This window comes from Bombus flavifrons, chromosome 3 (assembly GCF_040668555.2).
Source record: "Bombus flavifrons isolate JBK064 chromosome 3, iyBomFlav1_principal, whole genome shotgun sequence".
In the NCBI taxonomy this organism is placed as follows: Eukaryota; Metazoa; Arthropoda; class Insecta; order Hymenoptera; family Apidae; genus Bombus; species Bombus flavifrons.
This window is the reverse complement of record NC_138444.1, coordinates 11,981,587-11,993,817: the sequence shown is the minus strand read 5'-3', so window position 1 is coordinate 11,993,817 and position 12,231 is coordinate 11,981,587. Positions and strand designations below refer to the sequence as shown.

The following is a 12,231-nucleotide window of genomic DNA, read 5'->3' as shown; positions in this document are numbered from 1 at the left end:
TGAATTTCTTTCTTTCATTTCATTTTCTCTTGCACGCGTGCACTTCACTATGTCGTGGTTCAGCGGATCTCGACACAAACCTGTACCTATTTACTTTATTCATTTATGTATTTAGAAATCTACTTATAAAATGAAAAGTTTATTCCGAAGACAACGCAAGTCTTCCGCAATTAAAAGCGAGGATCATTTTGCCGTTCGAAAATTTAATTCGGTGAGCACATCTGTGTGTATGTGGTACGGGGACCAGCATCTTTAACAATTTTTGCATTAATAAAACAAATTTTAAGAATTACGTGCTTTGTTATTGCTCGTAAACCTACGGCAACGAACAACATTTTTTCCATATTTTCGACTTGTCTTCTCGCGTACGATCATCTCGTCCAAGTTGCGCCATCAATGCTAGGTCTCACTTAGACACACAACTTACATGGAAGCAATATACTAAATCTGTTATAGACAAAATACGGATAAAAAGAAAACAGATGTACTGGCTAACTAGTCGCAACTCTAAACTCAGCATGGAAAATAAACTAAAAATCTACAAAACGATAATAGAACTAATTTGCACGTACGAAATACCACTATGAGGCACAGCAGCAATGAGTCACATAAATAAACTAGAGGCGCCACAATCGAACATACTCAGAACAATAGTCAACGTCCCATGTCAGAAACGAGGATATACGCAAAGACTTAAAAATGCCAACTGTCAGAGAAGAAATCAGTAGGGACGCAAAAAAATATAAGGAAAGAACGGCAACACATCCAAAGCAGTTGGCTGCTGAAGCGAGCAAAACTCTCATAAAAAGAAAACTAAAGAGAAAATACCCCACTGACCGCACTAAAGAAATAAGATAGGCAAACTCGAAGATGGTATCTCGCTGGGGGTAAACATCCACATGTCATTTAGCAATTAAGCTAGAAAAATTTACCGAATGTCCAGCTGGACAAATTAAATAATAATAATGAAGAACAGAATGCTGGGACACTCTGTATATCGTAGATGACTCACAGGATAAGTAGGAAATATTCCAAGCTCGTATAAACCAGCGTTGGACAAAGTTTCACTCGAATAACAAACGAAGGTAAAGAATGAAACTTTATTCGCCAACCGATGAAGAAATATCCAATCGGACAAATATTTATCCGAATAAGAATTTGTCCGACTAAAAATTGAATCGCGTAACTTATTTGGATAAAATTATATATAAATATTATACGCAGATATTTATTCTGCCAAATGGTACATTAGAATATTTGTTGTTCGTTGGTGAATTATTCACCTGGTAAATTAACAGCATAAACTGTATCGATATCTGTACACACAATACTCGGAAGAAATTGAGTGGAAACAAACGATTATTCGTATTATTAATCGAAAAATCTACGATCATTGTTATTCGGATAAATATAGAAAATGGTTACGTTATAACAAACAATTATTCCACATAATAATAGTAATAATAATAATAATAATAATAATAACAAAAATATTCGACCAGTATGAATTTATTGCAATAAATTATCTTAGATGAATATTTATTCAAATGATTAGAATAATACCCAGCTCTGATATAAACATACGTCCTGTTTGACTTTATTTTCAAGTTATAGCGGATTTTTAATTAACTTTATGCGCTACCTTTCATGACAGATGTTCGAAATGGTTCCCTTGGATTTCAATACAGGCTGGCCAAGCTCATACATCAGGCGCATGTCTGCTATTTCTTCATTGGAATAACGCATATTGGAATAATTCACGCTATTCATACACAACGCGACGTATTTCAATAATTTCAATCCGCACTATTCTCGTGACTCGTACGTACATAGATACTGACGGTAAGAGATAGCGTTTGTAAAATTCGACTACAATATTGGGCGAAGGATATCAAGTTTTGTTTGTAAACAGTTCGGCAAGAAGAATCGAGAAACACAACATACGTCTATCGAACTGCGAAACCAAATCCGTAAGACAATATATACTTTATATGTTTATTTTTTTTTTATTATTTAATTTGTACTTTACAATTTGTCTGGATATTCGGTAAATTTTTCTAGCTGCTTTATATGTATAGATAATTTATATGAAACTTTTTTTATTTTTCAGACGTGCTGAAGCTATTTCTAAAAAAAAAAAAAAAAAAATTCGGTGAAAATAAATACAAAAGGATGTTGATACTTCGAAGAATCAATTAGAAATCAATTGTATCTATAAAATTGATACGTTTTCATCAACTTTCCATTTTTAGAATATGAATATTTTTTGATATTTGGAATTTACGTTTATTAAATATTTTTCAAATATTTGTTAAATATGTAAATTCAGATTATCAAAATCTTGCAATTATTTTATCTTTTAATTATTTTTTCGCATATCTTAATTATTCCTGATTTTTAAATAACAACATATATTTTTTAAACGAAAAATTAGTAACGACAGATTACTATTCTAATTTTAATTATGTTAATTCCAATTTTGAGAATCTTCTCTGACCTCGAGAATCTTCTGACAGAATCTGAACGATTAAACGATAGAATTGCAGCTACGGGAAAGAGAAAGATGCTCAACAGCCGAAGAACCTCAAACGTGTTTAATTCTCGTTGAAAATTAACGTCGTTCAGGTTGACAGGAAATTTCCTTTCAACGATCGAACCGGATCGTTCTTCGATGAAATATCCGGCCAATTAATTGTTCTCCACTCGTTCCGTAAGCCTGATTTTCCTTCAGTGCTGGATTAACGCGTTCCATTCGGTGTCTCCACCTTGACTTTTGACTTTGCCAACGAAGGAAAACGAAAAGCGAGAAAAAAAAGGAACGGCGAATAAAAAAGAAAAAGCAAGGGAAATAGAAGAAAGTAGAGAAAAGAAGCAAAAGAGTGAAACAACGCGCACATATAGTACAGTGATATAGTACAGTGATGGGCAAACTTTGTTATACAATGGCAGCAAATATATTGCGTGTCAGAGACTGTGTGAGAGTTCTTATTTTTTGTTTCTTATTTATACATCATACGTATACGTATGTATAGTTTATTGCCATGTATAGTTATTTATATCGTATATGGTAAAATTACTGTATGATAGGTGCTATACAAATCTTCCTGAGGAGCTAAGTTCGCTATAAATAGATAACTAGAAATTAGGTTTGTCATAAGTAAGCTTAGTGTGCGCTTTCATGAAAATATGGGACAGAAAATATCATCGTTCCATTGGGTGAAGAACGTAAAAATATTTCTGAAAGAAATATTTAGAAAATAACATCAAAGAAATAAAATAGACAAACTGGAAGATGGTATCCCGCTGGGGATAGTCATCCATATGTTAATTAGCAAAGAAACTAGAAAAATTTACCGAATGTCCAGGTGGACAAATTGTAAAATACAAATTAAATAAAAGAAAAAGAAAAATTTAGAATATAAGAAATTAGGTTCGCCATAAATAAGTTTACCAATTGGAATAGCTGCAAATAAAAAGATAATTCAGAGAATATCTTTATCTTCTGAGAAATTAAGTTTACTATAAATAGATAACTATAATCGAAATAGATTATAGTTATCTGCTAGCTATTAGCTTGTCCGAGAAGTTTCTTTCGTTTTATATGGAAATAATAGACGCGCAATGTTTTTTCTTTTATATTAGTTTATTGAATTATGCACGAACGTAATAATAGAAATAGAACGAAATGGATCATACCTAATTGAATGAAATAAGATAAAACAGAAATTGTTGTTTATTTATTATCATCTTATAAAACGAAAGAAACTTTTCGAACAACCTAATATTTATAGTCATCTCCGTAGACGACACTGTAGGTGTCATACGTCGAACTTTTTAGAAGAGAGAAAAAATCCTCGATTTCAAATTATTTTCTAAATTCCAGTTGTTTTCGTTTTCGCAAGATCTGAAACGTATATAAAATCCTAATGCAACGCGGAATTTTCTATTTCTCTCGCCAATGTAGTGGAAAGTCATCTGAAAAGGGATTGGATTCGTATTGTAGGAAATGTACGTGCCCTCTCTCAGTCGCAGAGAAAACTGAATGCGCCAGTCATCTAAATTTGGAAGCACTGCAAGTACCAATACCGTTTGTCCCCTAAAACAACTTGTAGAAAAAGTACAAAATATATTCTTCCCAGATGTTCTTTTTACTTTCATTACAAAAGTATATTTTACAATGTTCCAGGCAAAAATTGCCGCAAAATTAGTGATAAAAGAGTGAAAAATAGCTATCGCTTAACGCTACTCACATTGCTTCATACGGAGGCGACGCTCAAAATACCATCTTTTGATGTCATCTTCTAACAATATTCATAATTATTCACAAATGGAAATTGCTCTTCAATTCTACACTGCGGTATTCCCATTGACACATAGAATATCATTAGATAAAAATACAACACCCTTTCATTTTTGCACTTGCTATGCCTCCTGCAAAACATCTTCAATTGGGTTTACCCTAAACTAGGTTATCCTTATACTTTACACCTTATAGCTTATTTTATAAATAAGTTGACTAACTGTGGATCTTCATTTAGATAAAAACACAAAACTCTTTCATTTTTGCACTTGCAATGCCTCCTGCAAAACATCCTCAAATGTGTTTTTACCATGAATTAGGTTTACCTTATACCTTATACCTTATAGCTTATCTTATAAATAAGTTAACTAACTGTGAATCTTTATTTAGATAAAAACACAAAACTATTTCATTCTTGCATTTGCAATGCCTCCTGCAAAACATCTTCAATTGGGTTTACCCTAAACTAGGTTATCCTTATACCTCACACCTTATAGCTTATCTTATAAATAAGTTAACTAACTGTAGATCTTTATTTAGACAAAACACAAAACTATTTCATTTTTGCATTTGCAATGTTGCCTGCAAAACATCTTCAATTGGGTTTACCCTAAACTGGGTTTACCCTAAACTAGGTTTACCTTATACCTTATCTTATAAATAAGTTAACTAACTGTGAATCTTTATTTAGATAAAAACACAAAACTATTTCATTCTTGCATTTGCAATGTCACCTGCAAAACATCTTCACTTGGGTTTACCATAAACTAGGTTTTCCTTATACTTTACACCTTATAGCTTGTTTTATAAATAAGTTCACTAACTGTGGATCTTTATTTAGATAATAACACAAAACTCTTTCATTCTTGCATTTGCAATGCCTCCTGCAAAACATCTTCACTTGGGTTTACCATAAACTAGGTTTTCCTTATACCTTACACCTTATAGCTTATCTTATAAATAAGTTAACTAACTGTGGATCTTTATTTAGATAATAACACAAAACTCTTTCATTCTTGCATTTGCAATGCCTCCTGCAAAACATCTTCAATTGGGTTTACCCTAAACTAGGTTTTCCTTATACCTTACACCTTATAACTTATCTTCTGAATAAGTTGACTAACTGTGGATCTTTACAGGAGAAAATAATTCTGCGAGTACTAGGAAAATTACAAAAAGTCTGAGTAAAATTGAAAAAGAGCCGCAGTTTAGCCACCGCTATTGTATAACTTGATTTTTCTTTTCCTGAAAGAGCTCTCTTCTCGATGGTTGGCCGTTGTTTAACGACATTGTTAAAGGGTTAACAGGCAATTGCCTGAAGAAGTCAGCACCAGGTAACACGTGCTGGCGTGTCGGCGAATTTGGTTCGTCAGGCATTTTTCAGGAGGACGAAAAACAGGCGAGCGAGCGTACGTGACTGCCGGTCCTCTTCACGAACCCTCGCCGCTGGTTAATTCATTCTCGGCGCGTTTGAATTGAGAACGTAACAACCTGTGCATAAGGAGCGGAAGAGAGGAGTTTACGCTTCGCTCCTTTGCTACGGCAGAAAATATTGAAACGCTGACGCGGTGTTAGCCCAACCACAATCAATCTTCGTGTCTTCCCATTAACTTGAATTTACCATTCGGAGATGCCGAATTGTGGACAAACTTTTTATTTGTTACGATGAAGTAATAGCGAGTACGTCGCGAAACGTTAATTTTCTACAACAACAACATAATTCAAAATATCAGGATTTCAGAGAAAACTAGCTTCAACGATCTCAACTGTTACAAAGGTGCTTTCGTGCAGTGAATTTTTGTGATTCATCTGAACCGTACATGAGAACTGTATCGATAGAAAATACAAGGAACAATTGTTTATTCTGTACCGATGATGACTCAGAAACTAGGTGTTACGCCACGAGGTTTACCACAGGCTGTATTTTCTAACCGTCGCTCGCGGTCCTACAGTGTCGCAGGCAGATCGTCTTATCTGCCCGGCGGATCATATACAATGTATCGACGAGCGCATAGTTGTCGTCAAGCAGCGAGCTCTAGAAACGTCGATTTTTGTCCGTTACGTTTTCCACACGAGAAGGCGGCATACGTGATCATAGGCGCGAACGGTGACGCGACCCGAACATAGTGGGGGTCGTCTTCCAAACAAGACAAAGAAACGATCGAGAGGCGATCAGTCCCTTCTGACGAGCCAAACGTTATACATCGAGACGTCTGACGAGCAAAATCAAAATCACAAAGTCTAACGAATTCATTGAAAGATATTGTAAAGTCGAGTCAACTTTCTATAGTATATTACTTTATTCATTGTTAAACAATTTGTGGCGTGTTCATCATATTATTATCAAATATATTATTTTATGTTAACCTGTTAATACAGTGTTAAATTCATTGAACCACCTCTGTTATCTTAATCGAAACAGGGGTACGACTATTTCGCGGCGTCGATTAACAGAATCGTAGCAAGAATTTACGCCTCTCGCTGACGCGTTTTCCTAGCGACCGCGTCTCTTCGCGAACAGTCGTAACACTAGGAATTTGTAAGAGCAAAAGAGGAAGATTCAGCAGATGAGGTCTTTAGAGTTGGATATCTCGCTGATTTGTTGGAACAACGACGAAACTCAAGAGCCACAAGCGTCGATACTGTGAAGATTTTATCTACTGAATCTTCATCTTTCGCTATTAAATTGAATTCCTCTATTGTGTAGGTATGCTGAGTGGCAGAGAAGATTTTTTGATGATAAGATAATAATGACCTATGTATATAGTCGAACTGTAACATAACTTTCGCTATATTGAACAAACTCTAAACAAACTGGATATTGAAGTTGCACTTTCTACATAGATCAACCTAACCTAAACGTTCTTCGGTGTATCTACGCAAATATGATCCAAACTTTTTTCATTCGCTTCGCATAAATTACGAAACTAACTACTTACACTTGTGGATTAACAAGTTATTATTCTTACAATTTTTTATTTCAATTATATCATTTCTATCGCTTTAATTATATTATCATTCATGTATTATGTATTTATTTATATATTATTTCTATGTTCGATCGAGACCTAGTTACGAATTAAATTATTAACGTATCGGGCTTTGTTCCAGTGTTTCTGACACTGATATTACAATTAACGATATCAATAAACAATTAGCAATATCGATATTAATAGCTTCGACGCTAATTAATAAAAGATAACAAAAGTTGTTGAAAGTCTCCTAACAGATAACCGATCGAACGAATGTAATAGATTCGACCACTTTATCAGCCTATTCGAAGTTCTTGAAACGCTACAGCCAATGATTCGACGAATCACGACGCGTATTCCTGAATCGAATCATGTCACGCTATTGCAGTGGTTCATCAAAAATCCATTGGGATAATGCACCGAGCTAATGTTACGAGATCGATCTAACGCCACTTTGACATAAATATTTTTTCACCGCCTCATAGCTTATTAAACGCTAAACAACCCCCTTACAAGGAGTTAGTCTCGCTAAAGATACGAATTACGATAGTCTTATCTCATTTATCCAGGACTATTTTATATTTTTTTTATAAAGGAAAATAGGCAAGTTGAGTCTAAGCATTTGTTTTAGCTACCAGATACGATAATAAATACTGAACATTGTATATTTTGTGTAATTTTGCATATTATGCGCGTTCTCTGCATTTGACGCTACAATGAAAGTCCTATAAGGATATTTATATTCCTATGAAATCAAATAAAAGAACAGAACATACTAAATGTTGCAATAACTATTGAGTCGTTCGGAAAGTAAGTTCCGATTTACATTTCGATTCGATATACATTTCTCGAATTATATGGGCGCCATTTTGTTTCATAACCTTTCTATATCTTTCACGCAACTCGAATGTCCTATCCTTTCATAACCTCTCAGGTTTTTCTGCGAAAAACTTCCCGATATGATCTTTCGTGTCGCCCAAATTACTTAAAAATTACCCAATGAATAAGGACGCGAATAAATTTGTTAATTACAGTAATCGGTCTTTGAATCGCTATGCCGCCGCGATAGTTCGTGTACCACCGGTGGCGCATGACGTCCCTTGGGGAAGATACGAATGTACCACCGGTGGTTCAGCTCGTTGTGAACGTGTTAAACGAATGAAACTGCCACGGTGCGGGTTATATAAACACGAAGTTTCATACGCTTTATGTCAACGTACGAACGAGGCTTGGTGACCTTCTATGAGCGCGTTCGTCGCTTTATACGCGTATTACTTTCTGCACGACCCTCGTCTCCAACGTTTTGAGGGAACGTCAGGATAGCAGTGGGGTATTGGCGATTGAAGAATTTCTGAGTGTCGAAGGGAACCAGTCTTAAGGCAATGGGGAAGGTCATGGAGGAGACGGACTAAAAAGAAGAGGGAAAGCGAAGAAGAGTGGGGACGGGGTTCTGATGGTAAGAAAATAAAAAGAAAATGAAAAGAAAAGCCTGAAAGAAAGGTCTTTTACCGTATACGACAATTGGATTAACCACTGACTGTAAGAGGTAGGAGGAAATCATTTTTAACCAGGTAGCTCTTTGAAAAGCGTGTACCTGATATGCGTGGCAAAAAGTAAGCGATGACGAGTATACTCGTCAAACACGGAGTATTTGTGGCTGCTATGATATAGAATGAAGTTGTAACGAAATGGCTGTTTTATTTTTTAATTTTATTGCTGAATTTTATTATGACTCGTCGTAACACGAAATACTGCCATTTCTTCGTGACGAGTATACTCGTCGGAAACGGCTAACTGGTTAAGCCGCAAGGCAAAAGGATACGAATAATAAATAAAGATACGCTGATTATGCACGGAGGAGCTCAACTCCAATTTTATTGAATTTCAGATATGTCGTGGAGAGGAGGATCCTGAGTAATATGCACTTTGTCCAAGGACGTGGAACGATTTCGAAGGTTCGAAGGTTATGGCGAAAAGAAATTGGTACATGCTTTGTTAGATTACATTTACTCCAATACAAGTGGGTAGAAATGAAATTCCATATGTATTTGCATAGGATTGCGATCCTAATAGCGGTATGGTTAGGCCGAGTCAGGTTATTGCGGACCGAGCCCTCCAGATCCCCCGAAAGATCTAACCTAACCTAACTTTTCAACACGATCGTCCCACGCCTTGAACAAAGTGCGTGTTACTCAAATAAGTAACTTCCCCTCTACAACATATTTCAAGATAAAGATCATTCGAGCTTTCAAGTTCTCTTTTGTACATAATTACCAAAAATATACGATATATCCTGTTTAACGGTAACCTTACCAAGCCCAGTCAAATGACCGGTTTGAAAATTTAATTAAAAACTGTACATTCATCGTTATTTCTTTTGTTTGTCTAACTTTATGTAAATCCTTACATTACCAAAAATTGTTAATCGAATAATATAAGAATCTACATAAAATTAAACGAACAAAGGAAATAACGATGAATATACAACTTTAACAAAAATTTTGAACCAGGTAATTCGACCAGGTCTGGTAAGGTTAGTGTTAACTGGAAACGCCCAAATGTCTGAACAAATACGAACGATGTGAAAAAATGTTTCAGACAAAAGTCGTGTGGTATGGGAGGGAGATACGTTGTACTTCTATCTATTTGATTCATTTTATCCTGCGATAACTTTGAAACAGTCTACAAAGAAGAGGTTAGAATCTTTCGATAGATAGCTTCATTTTCGATCGCATATTCTCTCCCACCGACTTTCGTAAGTTTTCCTTTACAGACGTAAAAACGTACAGAACGTCCCACAGGATATCATATAACTTTTCTCTGAAACATTTCTTCGCGTCCGAATCTTTCCAGATATTTCAGCCTCGTATTCCGGTCTAGAAATTTGAAAAAATCGAAAATTTTTTTTTTTTCATATTTCCAAAGTTTAGACATTCAAGAATATGCCCTTAAAAGGATTTTTCAAAATTTCAATTATTTTATGCGTTACAGCCATTTTTGTGACGCAGCATTTGCTCCGGTCCGACCGGGACCAATGTGCAATAAACGGTAGACGCTGCCCGAGTACCTACGTCTCAAAACTTTAAACGCGTTTTTCTCGAAACTACTTTTTTCGAGTTGGCGTGCACGATATCTCAAGTTCTAACGAACCGATTTATTTTAAATTTGGTCTGAATATTCCTTGTATACTCCTCTATCGTCCGGACCACGTTCAGCTCAAAATCTTTAATATTACTATTTTTTAAACGTTCGGAATTGTCAAAAAAACGTACGAAATAAGAAATTTTTTTTAAACGGCCGTCATTTTGTGAAAAAATGTTGTATTGACTTTTCCCAGGTTCAAACGATAGCGGCATCCATACTAATTAAGAATCCGTTTGCATTTTTTGTCTCGGATGACCAGAAGGGTTGATATCATGCACGCCACGACACCCCATTTTTTCTGCAGCACTCACTTTGCCAGCTCATAACTCTTTAAATATTGAGTTCTTGTTTTCAGTGAATTTTTTACGCAATCTCGAAATATCAATAAACAAATGCTAAAAAGAAGGATAGCAAAAATATTTTTTGTTTCGCTTGTACAGAGCTTCAAAAATCGCCCGAAATTCATGCCTCTAGACCAGAATACCCCCTTAATCAGAACACGCTGTATATTTTGCACATTCGTACTTCGTGCATTTTTACGCTTCCTAATAAAAGTCCGACTGATTACCGTAAATCTGATTCTCTAGTTCCGAAATATCAGAAAGTCCAATCAAGAGACTGTCTACCGTGTTCCTAAAGTTTCTCGACCTCTGTGATATATAAAACAGCAGAAAGATCCCGTTACGTGTCGTCATTCGGTTTCCTGATCAGATTTGTCAGCAGTTTCTCGAGACGGATTTCCCATCTGCTCAGGACGAACGCGTTGACGGGTCACGGTCTCTAATTTCAGGATAGTCGTCGGGGCCACGAGCGACCGATAGGTTAGGTTGGAAGTCAGGATGATGCCTTTGCAGCTCTAGGGAATATTCGGAAGTTTTCCGGAAGACTCGAAACGCTGCACGATGGCTTGCGAGAAGCTGAATCGGATATCGAATCTTCAAGTTGGACAGACTTCGACTTTCGCAGTTCTCGCCAGAGATCACCGAAGTGAAATAAATATTTTTAGCGTTGAACTCGGGGATTTTATATAAATTGCTGGCCATCCGATCTTTCGAAGATTATAGTATTCTAGACAATTGTATTTTAAGAAAAATTGATCCCTTCGAGAGAAGAAAATTCTTTCAGAGATACCTTTTACGTTCTGGAATATTAGAACCATTTAGTAACTTATAAAACGATAATAATTATTGTTAACAATGTCTTCTTCGTGGAATAACGAGGACAATTAACGAACTGCTATTGCAAGAACGAGTTACATGTATCGCAGCAAGATAAGAATTGAATAGCAATAGACCTATTCTACTGTAGGAACAGACTTGTTCCACTGACGAACCTATTCTACCGCACAGACAGACCCATTAGATAATGACTATAACTAAAATTACGACTGCAATTAAAACGCGAAGAAACGAGAATTTCTTCTAATTTCGTTTCTTTCCTTTTTGTAGGTTCACAGCCTTAGTGTATACTTATATTAATCGTAACAAAATTAATAACAAGGTAAACAGTTGCTCCACATACTGCGTAACACGCGCAAGAATCAGCGAACGTCTACGAGGAATCGCAATAGTCGCAGGATTTGGTACAAAGCTGTACGACGAAAATATAATTACGTCCCATTGATTTTACTAAAACTACCATCGTGTCTTGAATAATCCCACAAGTAGGAATCCAAAATCCGTGATTTCTGCTAATCGAGTAGTTCCAACGTTCGTCTCCGTAGCTGCCAACATCATTGGCCAGCAACTTCATAAATCCTCCGTTCGCTCTCCAAGGAAAAACCGTTTCTTTCTCTTTCCTTTTTTATCCTTTTGC

The 12,231-nt window shown here is 35.8% G+C and overlaps 1 protein-coding gene across 10 annotated transcripts in view; it reads right to left on the bottom strand.

The window, feature by feature from the left end:
• eag (potassium voltage-gated channel protein ether a go-go) overlaps positions 1-12,231 on the bottom strand; it is a 145,295-nt gene that overhangs the window by 123,892 nt on the left and 9,172 nt on the right. For 3 of the 10 annotated variants that reach the window (XM_069109934.1, XM_069109941.1, XM_069109936.1), the window contains exon 1: positions 294-1,068. The exons of 4 other annotated variants lie outside the window; for them this stretch is intronic. In XM_069109934.1, coding sequence (XP_068966035.1) covers positions 294-375 — 82 coding nt within the window. In that variant the 5' untranslated portion in view covers positions 376-1,068. Of the gene's footprint in view, positions 1-293; positions 1,069-12,231 lie in introns of those variants that run through there. 3 more of the 10 variants (XM_069109942.1, XM_069109938.1, XM_069109935.1) reach the window with 2 other exon arrangements.